A 13567-nucleotide genomic window follows, 5' to 3' on the forward strand; every position below is an offset into this window, starting at 1 on the left:
TCCTGGCTCCGGGCGGTCCCTGGCAAGCTGGAGGCGGGGCCCGGGGCGGGGCCGGACGCTCCGGGGCGGGGCCCAGGCATCACGGCCCCGCCTCCAGGGTGGGCGGGCCGGGCCGGGCCGTCTTCGCGCGCTGGCGTGCAGGCCGCGCATGCGTTGAGGGCGCCACGACCCCGCGATGGCCCCGGTAGGAGTTTGGGGGTAGTCGCGCGGTGTGTCCGCCTCACCTGCAGTAGGTGTCGGGGGTGTCGGGGGTGGCGGCCTTGGTCGGAGCCCGGAGAGTGTTTGGAGCCGGGATAACCGAGAAACCTCGTGGCTCGCTGAGTGGCCCGAGGCGGTCGGCTGCCATCTCTGCCCATCGAGGGCTTTTCCACCCGGACGTTGCCATTCGTCACCTGCCGTACTATTTGGAACCCTCATGTCACGTCTGCAGAAATAACCATAACCTTGCTGCCTGCTAAGGCTGTTTATTGAGGGCCCACCAGGTCCCAAGCGCTGTGCATAATTAGCTTCAATTCTTAAATCTCTGCAAGGTGAGTTACCGTTTTCCAAAGGGGGAAATACAAAGGCTCACGGGGGTGGGGGGGGTGGGGGGGGGTGGGGGGGGTGGGGGGGGTGGGGGGGTGTGTGTTACCATACCCTCCTCCGTGCTTAGTCGTGTCCGACTCTTTGCGGCCCCATGGACTGTAGCCTGCCAGGCTCCTCTGTCCATGGGGCTTCTCTAGGCAAGAATACTGGAGTGGGTTACCATACCCTCCTCCAGGGGATCTTCCAGCCTAGGTATGGAACCCACCAAGTCTAGAGACTTGTCTAGACTCGAGCTTTTAAAAAGCGGTGGCTCCATTCTAAGGCTCTTTTCAAGGATCCCCACTGCTGTACTCCTCTCCCCAGCCTGCATGCTGCCCTGTGACCTGCTCCCAGACTGCATACTGGGGGAGTAGGAATTGAAACGAACTATTTGCTCTTGTCTCCTCTCAACCCCTAAGACAATGCTTGGCATATGCACGGTTCGCTCTCAGTTTGTACTGGATGCATGCATGAATGAGTATTCCGAAAGATAGGGGTTACAAGCTACCGAGTGGAGGAGATAGTGAGATTCATTATTTTTTATTGTTGTTTTCTACTTTAATACGGTATAACAGACAAAATATAGTTCTTGATTCTTTTAATTCATTCCACTAGCTGATCTTTGTAAAGTCTAAATATGAGCATGTCAGTTTAAAACCATTAAGGAGTTAAATACCGAAACCAACCCCCTATAATTCGAGTTCAACCTCTCTTTCTCTCTCTGCCAGTCTCCTCAGGCTTTCTGGGTTTCAGCCATTATGGGTTCTCCATTCTTCTTCCATCTTATCCTCAGGGAATCCTTCCCTGATTTCCTAGACTAGATTAAGGATCTATATTACACTCACAGAGGATCCAGTGCTTTCCTTGACAGCGTCTGTCATGTTTGCCATCTATATTTACACGTGTGATGATTGGATTAATGTCTTTTTCTCCCGCTAGACTGCAAGCTCCATGAGGAGCTGTGGGAATCATGATTTTCAGACACAAGGTGTGGCAGTTGTTGAGTGAATGCTTTTGCTGAGTAACTTTAATTTTCCCAGCACTCAATAATGATAAGGTGATCATTGGAGAATGACTTAGTAAGACTCATTGTATCAACCTGTGAGTCCCACCACTGTGGAAATATTACCTTCCAGAAAGTAGAGGCTACAGAGCAGTGGGAACACCAAAGCCAGTCAAAGCGACTGGAGTGTAGTCTCTTGACAGTAGACTCCTGTCCAAGAAGGAGTTGGTCTTCATTTAATAAAAGGCAACAAACAAGAATCTGCCTGCAATGCAGGAGACCCCGGTTTGATTTCTGTCGGATGATCCCCCGGAGAAGGGACAGGCTACTCAATCCAGTATTCTTGGGCTTCCCTGGTGACTCAGCTGGTAAAGAATCCGCCTGCAATGCAGGAGACGTGGATTTGAGCCCTGGGCTGGGAAGATCCCCTGGAGAAGGGAACGGCTACCCACTCCAATATTCTGGCCTGGAGAATTCCATTGACTGGATAGTCCATGGGATCGCAAGTCGCACTTTCAACGAACAAGAAGCTGTCACAGTGTCTCCTCTGCTAGGCTAAGAAGACAGAACACCAACCAGTGAGTGCACATCCTTGGACTTCAGGGTGAGACTGCATCTTTTCATGGTGAAGGTGTGGGACTTGACACTGCCCCGCCATAGTGGCCAGCTGTCATGAAGATTGCTCAGCCACCTCACTTGACTTTGAACCCTTCTTCATTGAACAATCTTTTGATTATAATTTTGCTTCCTGGTAAATTTTTGTATGGAGGAAGGCCTATAACAACCAGCCACCAAGAACATTTTGTGCTCTTTGCCATGTTTCTCATTATAAATTATTAAATCAGCATTCTGAGTCATTTAGCAGTCCCTGGTGAGCTTGCTTAACATATTGTCCTTCTGTGTTCAATGAACCCTTGATAACAGTGATAAAACTGAGTGGCTGATTTAAAAATAGCTCCTGGTGTTTGTTTTCCAAGACATTTCTTTCCCTGCTTGTCGTATTATTTCCCTCTTCCTCTTTCCCTTGAGACATTAGATGGTGTGGCCACCAAGGTGTGTCTGAGGTGGTGGTGGTTTAATTGCTAAGTCAGGTCCGACTCTTTGTGACCCCATGAACTGTAGCCTGCCAGGCTCCTCTGTCCATGGGATATCCCAGGCAAGAATACTGGAGTGGGTTGCTGTTTCCTTCGGGGGATCTTCCTGACCCAGGGATAGAACCTCAGTTTCCTGTTTGCTTCCCTAAGCCACCGGGGAAGCCCATGTCTGAGGTGGTACTGTTTGCTGTGAGGCTTAAATGAGACAGGAGTGTGAAGACACTCTGGGAGAAGGGTATTTTAGACTGAAAGAACAGAAAGCACCAAAGCCTTGAGCAGGAACAGGTTTAGGAAGAGTGAGGAGCAGAGTAGGTGTGGGGAAGAGTGGTCTGAGAGGAGGTGAGGGGAGGCACAGCTAAGCCTTGAGAGCCCAGAGCCCATGCTGTGGAAATGGGTTTTGTTCTAGGGGCTCAAGGTCACATCATCCCTAGTGAATGGAAGAGTCAGAATTCAAATATCTTGTTAGCCTCCAAAATCAGATCTCTCACCTTCCTGCCAGGATGATACCCACCACACAGGCTTGTTGTGAGGGTCACCTAATTAAACTTGGAAAATCCCCAGCCCATGCCTGGCAGAGTAGAGACCTGGGACCTGTGTTCCCTTCCTCCTGGTTTTCCTATGAAGATTCAGTCCTGTCACCTGGTCACTATGATTTGTTATTCTCAAATATTCCTCTTTATTTCTAGTTTTTTTATTTTTTTTTTTGCCTCTTAGTTCACTTGAATATCTTCCCTGGTGGCTCAGATGGTAGAGTCTGCCTGCAGTGTGGGAGACCTGGGTTCCATCCCTGGGTTGGGAAGATCCCCTGGAGAAGGAAATGGAAACCCACTCCAGTTTTCTTGGAGCCTGGAGAATCCCAAGGACTCAGGATCCTGGCCGGCTACAGTCCATGGGGTCGCAAAGAGTCAAACACGACTGAGCGACTTCAATTCTTTCTTTCTATTCTTTCACTTAAATATCAGTACTGCCATACCCACTTCCTATTGATTCTGTTGACTGATATATCTTTACTCATATTTTTAGTCTTTTGGTACCATCTTGGCTCTGGATTCTTGGTCCTAGCCCCTGGGTCTTACTTAATGTTATTCTAAATTTCTAGCCCAGACTTCAACCTTGACCTCCAGGTTTGACTGTCCAGCTGCCTGCACCACTTCTCTTGAATGCGCAGGCGACATCTCAAATTCAGTAATGAAAACTGATCTTTTGATCTCTCCCTTCCTTTAGTCACCTGTTCCTGCCCACACCCCATCTCCACCCTCTCCATCTCTGTAAATGCCACTGCAGGGCCTGGTTCCTGAAGCTGAGTCACTCCCAGTTCTTCCTTTTCCCTTAGTCTTGTAGTCAGCCTGTCAGCAGGCCCTGTTGGTTCTGTCTTTAAAACATGACCCATATCCCCACCTCCTCCTAACTCTGTTGCCATCTTTGTTGTCCAGTCACCTCACTGCTCACTTGGCCACCAGAGTGGCCTCCACAGTGGTCTCTGCTTCCCCTTTGCTCCCCTACGATCCATTTTCCGCATAACAGAAAAAAGTTTATAAAATATCAGACAGTCCTGGACTTCCTGGGTTCAATCCTTGGTCAGAGAAGTTCCACAGAATGCTGTGTGGTGTGGCCAAAAAGTAAAATACCAAATGATCCTTCTGTTTAGAACCTACCAGTGATTTCTTACTCCATTTAGAATAGAATCCAAGTTCCTGTCCATGATGCATAAGGCCCTGCAGCTAATCTGGCCTCCGCTTTCCTCTCCAGCTTCACTGGTTGGGGGGTCCTTTCCCCTTTGCTGGCCATACCCCAGTAACATTGCCTCCTTTCTGTTCCTAGAACAGGCCAACCAGCTGCCTGCAAGATTCGTGGCCTTGGACTTCGGGTTTCTTTTGCCTGGAGTACACTCAGCTCTTCATTGTAGGCCTCTTCTTATCCTTCCTGTCTTAGCTCAGCTGTCACATCCCTCTTATGGAAGTGGGATGCCCTGACCCCACCGCTTAGTCACCCCCTGTTTTATGACTTGTTTCCCACAAAATGCTTTCACCACAGGTAGTTAATGTTTTCCTTTTGCTTATCATCTAACTTCATCCCAGGATGTAAGTTCCCTAAGGATATGGACTTGGTTCTCCTTATTTGCTACCATGTCTTCATTGCCTCATACACAGCAGTTACTTCCTAAATACTTTGATTTTGTGGCTCAGCAGAACATGGACCAGGGTGCACAGAAGAGATGCCCTAGAATGTCAACAGTGGAATTGAAATGGGTTGATTCTGAATGAATGAATGAGAGACACTTAAGTGAATGTTGTTGAGTCGCTCAGTCGTGTCCAATTCTTTGTCACCCTGTGGACTGCAGCATGCCAGGCTTCCCTGTCCTTCACTATCTCCTGGAGTTTTTTTAAATGCATGTCCATTGAGTCAGTGATGACATCCTACTTAGGTTTAATTCAGCAAATTGTTGGATTTCTTAAATCTATTTTGAGAATCACTTAAATTGTTTTGAATTGTGGCAAAATACACATAACATGAAATTTACCATCCTGACATTTTAAAAATTCGGTTTAAAAAAAAAGTGTAGCATAAACTTTAAAACCTTAACCATTTCTGAGTGTATAGTTCAGGAGTATTAAGTATATTCACATTATTTGGTAGCCCAGTCTCCAGAACTTTTTTCTTGCAAAACTGAAACTCTGCGCACGTTAAACAACAGTTTCTCCTTTCCCCCTCCCCCCAGCCCTTGGAAACCACCATTCTGCTTTCTGTCTCTATGAATTTGAGCGTTTTTTTTTTAAGTTAATTTATTTATTTGGTTGCACTGTGTCTTAGCTGTGGCATGTGGGATCTAGTTCCCCAACCAGGGACCCAGCCTGGGCATCCTGCATTGGGAGCGCAGTGTTGCAGCCCCTGGACACCAGGGAAATCCCAGAATTTGAGCACTTTAGGTCCCTTGTATAAGTGAATCATAAATAACTTGTCCTTTGGTGCCTGGCTTATTTCAGTTAGCACAAAGTCCTCAAGGTTCATCCATGTTGTAGCCTGTGTTGGCATTGCCTTCTTTTTAAGGCTGAATAACATTCCATTGCCTGTATAGGCCACCTCTTGTTTATCCATTTATCTATTGATGGATACTTAAGTTGCTTCCACCTCTTGGCTACTGTTGCCCTGAACACGGGTGTATAAATACCTCTTTGAGACCCTGCTTTCAGTTGTTTTGGATATACCCCCAGAAGTGGAACTGCTGCATCACATAGTGATTTTATTTTTATTTTTTTGAGGAGCTGCTCTACTGTTTTCCATAGCAACTGTATCACTTTACATTCCCACCAGTAGTGTCTAAGGGGTCCAATTTCTGCATATCCTTGCCAACACCTGTTATTTTCTGTTTTTGATAGTAGCCATCCTAAAGAATGTCAGGTGGTATCTTATTGTGATTTTGATTTTATTTCCTTACTTAGTGATGTTGAGCATCTTTTCATATGCTTGTTGGCCATTTGTATATCTTTGGAGAAGTGTCCTAGACTCACTTTTAATAAAATAATTTAAGACTTTATATTTTACTTATGCTTAGTAAATTATGCATAAATTTTTATGCTTAGTAAATTAAAGTATAAAATTTAAGCTCAAGTTTAAAAAAAAATGTTTACTGTGGTAAAAAATGCAAAAGTTTTACCATCTTAACCATCTCTAAGTGTGCAGTTCAGTCGTGTTACCATCTTAACCATCTCTTAAGTGTACAGTTCAGTACTGTTACCATCTTAAACATCTCTGAGTGTACAGTTTAGTAGTATTAAGTATATTCACATTATTGTGTTGCCAATCTCTGGAATATTTTTACCTTACAAAACTGAAATTCTATACCCATTAAACTCAGCTTGACTTTTAACAAAACATTGTTTTGCATGTTTTTCTGTTTTATTAATGTAAAGTTCCTGGACCAGCAGAGCTGAGGGTACCCAAGCTTGTGCTGAGGCGACTCAACTGAGGTAAGCTTCCTTCTGAAGTCCCCTGTGGGCTAACAGCAGGTCATGTCCCTGACCCCTTTGGTCCCCTGGGCTTCAGGGACCCAGTGGAGATGAAGACTGACACCTGTTTCCACCTTAAAGGATTGGCCCTGGGCACTTATGATTGGCCATCCTCACCCAGGTGGGTGTATGCATGGCCATTTGGAATTACTGCACAACAGTGGAAACGCTCTTCCCGTGAAAGGAGTAGTAAGCTTTGAAGCCGTGGCCACTCTCAGGCACTGGGCTCTGGTGCCGTTTTCTGGAGGGCAGTTTGCCAGACTGTGTATTGAAAGCCTGAGCCACGAGCCTCTTCTGAACCCATGGTCAACTAAGATTTTATTTTAAATGAAAATAAAAGCATCTGCAAAGATAGATACACAGGATATCCATCACAACACTGTATATGGTAGTAAGAAGCCAGAAAAACCTAAATGTACAAGAGTTAAAGATCAGTTAAAAAAAAAAACAAGTTCCAGGACTTCCCGGGTAATCCAGTGGTTAAGACTGTGCTCCCAATGCAGGGGGCATGAGTTTGATCCCTGGTTGGGGAACTAAGATCCTGCATGCCTCATGGCATGGCCAAAAAAAAAATCAAGATCTATCTACATATGAATATGAAGCTACATATATAAATTGTGATTTTTCCCTGGGCATTGGAATAAGTGTTGTAATTTATCTGTATTTCTTTTCTCCATTAGGAAAATTTATTCATTATGTGTAATTTTTAGAAAGAGAAAGAATGTAATTTATATCTTTAATTCAGCAAAAATGTATGCTAACCTGCAGGTGATAGAATTATGAGTGATTTCTGTGTTTTCAAAATATTTTACCAAAAGCATATATTACTTTTGTAATTAGAACAAAGAGTAAAGTTTATTTAAAAATTAAAATAGGGGAGTTCCCTGGTGGGCTAGTGGTTAGGATTCTGGGCTTTCACCGCCATGGCCCAGGTTCAGTCCCTGCTCGAGGAACTAACTGATCCTGCAAGCTGAGTGGCACAGCCAAATACATTAATAAATAACACAAATAAAAATCTCACATGCCGCAACTAAAGATCCCGCACGCCACAACTAAGATGGAAAACCGCTTGTGCTGCAGCTAGGACCCCACACGGCCAAATAAGTAAATAAAAGTACTTTGTGTGTGTGTTAGTTGCTCAGTGTGTCCGACTCTTTGCAACCCCATGGACTGTAGCCCACCAGGCTCTCCTGTCCATGGAATTCTCAGGCAAGCATACTGGAGTGGGTTGCCATTTCCTTCTCCAAGATATCTTCCTGTCCCAGGGACGGAACCCAGGTTTCCTGCATTGCAGGCAGATTCTTCACCATCTGAGCCACCAGGGAAACCCCCAAAAAAGATTTAAAAAAATAAAAATACATAAGTAAAAAGTAGTGAATTTATTATTAAAAAATCTTTAGAAATGGGATGGCATCATGTATTTTTCACCTTATGATTGTTTCAGGTCAGCCCCATGGCTATTCCACATGCTTCAAATGAAACTTCCTATTTGCTGCCTCCAAACAAGGAGGACTGGGAAGGGCAGGGCATTCCTGACTTTGTCTATGAGCAGGAGGAACTCATGATGGAAGGGGTTCAGTGGCCAAGGGGCGCGCTCAGCCTCCTGAACACGCCGCCATTGTCTCACTTTGACTCTGCCCTCTGCTCAGCCTGGAGGCAGCGGATGGAGCTGGGGCTGTTCCGCTACCCACTGGGGGAGCTGCCGACCCAAACCCTCCCTGGGACCGTGGGTTTTGTGGCTCAGCTGAACGTGGAGCGGGGTGTGCAGAGAAGGTGCCCCCAGAACATCAAGAGCGTGAGGCAGGAGTTTGACCCCGAACAGTTTAACTTCAACCAGATCCGGCCAGGAGAGGTCCTTTTTCGTCTGCACCGGAAGCAGGATTGCTCCGGCACTGTCCAGCAAGAGGACATCCTGGTGGTGATCAACGTCAGCCCCTTGGAGTGGGGCCATGTGCTGCTGGTGCCCGAACCTGCCCGAGGGCTCCCCCAGCGCCTGCTGCCTGGGGCGCTGCGGGCCGGGGTCGAGGCTGTACTGCTGAGCTCACACCCAGGCTTCCGTGTGGGCTTCAACAGCCTGGGTGGCCTGGCCTCAGTGAACCACCTCCACCTGCATGGCTACTACCTGGCCCACCGGCTACCCGTGGAGGGGGCCCCCAGTGAACCCCTGGACCCTCGGGGCCGTCTGCATGTGCTCCAGGCCCTCCCAGCTCCTGGCTTCCTCTTTTACACCAGTAGGCCAGGACCTGACTTGGAAGCCTTGATAAGCAGGGTGTGTCGTGCCACTGACTACCTGACTGACTGTGAGATTGCGCATAACTTGTTTGTCACTCGGGGGGCCCCACCTGGAAAGGCGACATCTTCCTCAGCTCTCTCGGGAGTCCGGGTCATTCTGTGGCCCCGGAGGCCCAGCTTTGGGATAAAGGAAGGTGAGGCATTCAACGTTGCCCTCTGTGAACTGGCTGGGCACCTCCCGGTCAAAACGGCCCAAGACTTCAGCAGCCTGACCGAGGCGGCAGCTCTGGCCCTCATCAGAGAATGTCTGCTGCCCCCAGCCCAGGCAGAAGACGTGCGGGCGGCACTGGTGGCCTTGATAGCCCGGGAGGAAGAGTAATCCTCCCAGCAGTATTTATTCTAACTGATCCGGAGAACTGTCCATCGTGGTGCTGTGGGCACATTCATGAATGCCTTCTAACTGGTTTCAGCATAAGGGGAGGGATAAAGAACCGGTAAGTGTCTCTTTAAAGAGGGTGATTGTTGGAATAAATGGCATGAATGAGCCCTCTTGGATGTATCTGCTGCTTTTCACCTTGCTTCTTGGACAAGCCCCAGGGATGTCAAACCTGTTACTAAGAAGGGAGTATGTGCAGGAGTTACAGGCTCCTGACTCTATGCTGACTTTTCTTTAAGTGTTAGCAAAGTGATAGTTTATCCCTTATTCTATTCTTGCCTCTGCTGGTTCTGCCTCTGCCCACCACTGAGTTGTTTCTTCATTCTGCTCCTGTATTCATCCCCTCCATCCATATACTGTATTTGTAGGACATATTTTGCCTACCTGGGCACCTCGAATTTTCCTCCAGCCCCAATGCTGAGCTAAGTGTTCTTCACATACATTATTTCATGTGAGAACAAGGTGTCCTCACAACTTGAGCGTTGCAGGTCCTTTGAATAGCCACATTTAGCAGATGAGATGGAGGCTGACAGAAGTTCAGTAACCCAAGATCAGGTAGCTCAAAAGTAGTGGAGTCAGGACAGCGACACAGGCAGTCAAGACACCATGAAGCTGAGCTGGGGCTGTGCACCTGTGACCATCATGTTAATAAAGTCTTGAGATGAGGCAGAATATACATCACAACCCATTTCATAAGAAAGTTTAACCTCGAAATTCCTCAACATTTTGGTCACCCTCAACATGCCTGTTTTTGGCAATTGCAGTAATTTTAGCTCAGTGCCTCTCTCTACAAGCCTTTGCAAATACAGGCTCTAGAAACACCACTTATTTTGCTTTCTTACTCTCTGAAGGGAATGCAGTGACCATTATAGCAAAGTGGACTTTGAGTGCCTAAGGTGGTGAGTCCAAACACCAGGATTTCCCCAGCTTTCCCTTAGGGCTGATATTCAGAGGAAAGCCTTCTTCTGGCCCCAAATCTTTACATAAAAATTAAAAGATAGGTTTTCTTTATGATGGTACTTCTTAGCCATGTATACTTTGTCAATTGTCAAGAAAGGGATTTATGGAAGCCTTTTCTAAGCTTAAATATGGAACACTTAGGAGCTGCTTTGTACCCAGGGCCCTGGGCTTTGAGCACAGTAGGAATGTAAGAAGGGGTGATCCAGCTCAGGGCCTCTCCACCTCTTTGCTTGCTTTTTGTTTGTTTGTATGTTTGTTTCTTGTTTTTTGATGGAGGGTCTCTTGTCCTAAGGGGTGTTGGACTTGAGCTAATGGGAAACCTTGGAGAGTTTTAAATTGAGGGGTAACAAATTTGCATTTTAGCTGTGATGGATGGATGGATGGATCAAGGAGGGAAGACAGGGAATCCAGTTAAGATCCTGCTGAATGCTGGCAATTCAGGCAAGCAATGATGATAGTTTAGGTACTAGAACAAAATGTTTGTCTAAATAGTGAGAAAAGTGCGTCCTGCTAGGCAAGGGACTCCAAAACATTTTAAGGAGGAGGTAATAGAGTATCATATACTGAAGGAGGATCCAGAAATCTAGGAATCAGGAAATGTCCATGTCTTTTTAAAGGACAGAAAAATTGTAAGTGACCTTTAGATGTAGGCACATGGTAAAATCTTAAAGTGACAAATTTGGGCTGAGTTTGGTGGAAGTGGCAATCAGAAGTCAGAGTGGGCGCACCTCAGGAAGAGATGGCGATGGTGAAGGAGCAGTCTGATGAGCACATGAAGGGCATGTGTGCTAATCACAGCTGTCCCTCCCAAGTGCCGAGACCGTCCAAGATGTGGTTACTAGAAGCACTGAAGGAAGGCAAGCAGATATTCGTCCTGAACACTGAGGTGGCCTAATTCCAGGGGCTTGGCCTGCGGGTTCAGGAAAGGATGGGAGTGGGACTTGTGTGAACTGGTGTGAAAAAAGAAGGATAAGTCCTGTCATGCACTGGGTCAGCTGTGGCAAGAATCCACTTTAGAGCGCAGTGCACTTGATTGCGCTTCCACTGCCAGCTCCAGGAGCAAGGAGGAGGTCCCAGAGGCCCAACAAAACCTGGGAAAGAGCAGGAGCCTGCCAAAGGGCCATCATGAGCCACCAGCTGAGTCTAGCACCGATAGGGCTCATAGGTCTTCAGCTCTATTTTTCAAAGTGAAGGTACCCCTAGTGCTCCCAGCAATTGCCCATCACAAAGAAAGCTCAGGTCATGGCCAGCTCAGCTCAGCTCCTGCACCCCAGAGTGCTGTATGGAGTGATGCTGGATGAGTGGGGCTTGTCAGCAAATCTAACATTGCACAGGCCCCCCCGCCACAGACCCCAAACCTAGTGGAAAACATCCCATTCTGTAGTGGACTGTTCTGTCCTTAAGGAACATCCCCTTAGAACACCACGAAGGTCCTTACCCCATCCTTCTCCCCTCCGAATCTAAGAGGATGGAGCTGAATACCTGGAAGGCCAGTGAATCAGAGGAAGGCTACAGTGAAGAAGAGGAATCTGAGGAGGAGTGTGTAAAAGGGGAAGCTGCCATCCCTTCTAATACTTTTCTGCAGGCACTCTCTAAGACTGACTACAATACATTTAGGAATGGAGTTCCTTTATACACTGTACGCAAGAAAATACCAAAGAAAATTGTAACCCCAGCTGAGCCAGATGTCTTAGAAGTTGGGAGGAGAAAGAGAAGGCAGAAACACAGGTAACTGTCCCCTGGACCCCCTCACTTGCCCAGCTCGAGAGTAACCCTCTGCCCTTCTGCAGTTGGGCGGGGAATCCAAAGTTTTCCCTTTAGCCTGGGAAAGAGGACAGGAAATACAAGAGATCGTTAGCCTTTTGGTACAATAAAATCCGGAACCATTTGGGCTGGCTTAATTTAGAATTTCAGCACATTTATATCATTCTGGTCTTTCCCAGGTGGTGCTACTGGTAATGAACCAGCCTGCCAATGCAGGAAACATGGGTTTGATCCTGAGTCGGGAACATCCATTGGTGGAGGACATGGCAACCCATGCCAGTATTCTTGCCTGGAGAATCCCAGCGAAAGAGGAGCCTGGAGGGCTACAGTCCATAATGTTGCAAAAACAGTTGGACACGACTGAAGCCACTTAGCATGCACGGTCTTTCCTTTAAGTGGCTTCTAGAGAAAATGAATCTGTGGGCTGTCTCTTCATCTGGGTGTCTGGTACCGCAGTTCCTTTTCTCTCTCTCCCTGATTTCTGCTCTTCCTCCATTCCAGAACCCTGGCCATCAGTCTGACCAACTTCAAGTATGAGAGTGAAGCACCAGCTCATCTCTCAAATGACTGGGCATCAGAGGATATTTAGGGTTGCAGTTTTCACTCTGACGATGGTTCTCGCAATTTGCTCCCAGCCCCTGGATCTCGTTCAGTTCAGTCACTCAGTCAAGTCCGACTCTTTGTGACTCAGTGGACTGCAGCATGCCAGGCTTCCCTGTCTATCACCAACTTCTGGAGCTTACTCAGACTCATGTTCATCGAGTCAGTGATGCCATCCAACCACCTCATCTTCTGTTGTCCCCTTCTTCTCCCGCCTTCAATCTTTCCCAGCATCAGGGCCTTTTCCAGTGAGTCAGTCCTTTGAATCAGGTGGCCCAAGTATTGGAGTTTCAGCTTCAGGATCAGTCCTTCCAATGAATATTCAGGGCTGATTAACTTTAGGGTTAACTGGTTTGATCTCCTTGCAGTCCAAGGAACTCGCAAGAGTCTTCTCCAACACCACAGTTCAAAAGGATCAATTCGTTAGGCTGACTTAACAACTTGTCTTCTCCGTCCTTCAAACCTTAGCCTGGATTTACCGCTAAATCTGTACTCTGGGTGCAGCCCTGGGCTAGAGGTCATCCAGGCGACAAGAAATCCGTTTCCCAGAGGAGTCCAGTTCCCATAGCTCGGGGCTGTCGCCATCAGAGAACCGCTGAGGGGACGCCCTTCCTGTGACCGTGGCGGAGGCAAGCCGGCCTGGGCAGCCCTTAGGGTAAAGGGGCGTCTCTTGGCCAATGAGCTCGTGTTTAAAATTTATCGCGTTTGGCAGGAGCGTCCTCTACCTCATTCCGGTTCCGGGAGTTGCAGGGAAAACACTCGCCCTCCCCGCGCCCCGTAGTTATTATCGGGAGGGCTGGGCCACCGAGCGGTTTAAACCCAAAAGCCACGCCCTCAGCCTGAAGCCGGAAAGAACCGCGACGTCCCCGAGCTTGCCCCCCCTGCGTACTTCCGGTTCAGTCCCTGG

The 13567-nt window shown here is 47.5% G+C and overlaps 1 protein-coding gene across 5 annotated transcripts; it reads left to right on the forward strand.

Moving 5' to 3' along the window:
* The first annotated feature begins 120 nt into the window (after positions 1 to 120).
* GDPGP1 (GDP-D-glucose phosphorylase 1) lies at positions 121 to 12375 on the forward strand. Of its 5 annotated transcripts, XR_011562569.1 has the most exons (5): positions 121 to 530; positions 6573 to 6629; positions 8113 to 9394; positions 11882 to 12024; positions 12240 to 12371. XR_011562569.1 is itself a non-coding variant. In XM_070775138.1 (4 exons), the coding sequence occupies exon 4, from the start codon at positions 8122 to 8124 to the stop codon at positions 9277 to 9279; it is 1158 nt and encodes a 385-aa protein (XP_070631239.1). In that variant the 5' UTR covers positions 121 to 530; positions 1504 to 2171; positions 6573 to 6629; positions 8113 to 8121; the 3' UTR covers positions 9280 to 9459. The 5 variants fall into 5 exon arrangements, 3 of the variants coding, with proteins under 3 accessions (XP_070631239.1, XP_019839272.1, XP_019839270.1); XR_002183253.2 differs by lacking the exon at positions 11882 to 12024 and having other exon boundaries at positions 12240 to 12375; XM_070775138.1 differs by lacking the exons at positions 11882 to 12024; positions 12240 to 12371 and adding an exon at positions 1504 to 2171 and having other exon boundaries at positions 8113 to 9459.
* Positions 12376 to 13567: the final 1192 nt, after the last annotated feature.

The sequence above is a fragment of the Bos indicus genome, chromosome 21, assembly GCF_029378745.1.
Source record: "Bos indicus isolate NIAB-ARS_2022 breed Sahiwal x Tharparkar chromosome 21, NIAB-ARS_B.indTharparkar_mat_pri_1.0, whole genome shotgun sequence".
Lineage (NCBI taxonomy): Eukaryota > Metazoa > Chordata > Mammalia > Artiodactyla > Bovidae > Bos > Bos indicus.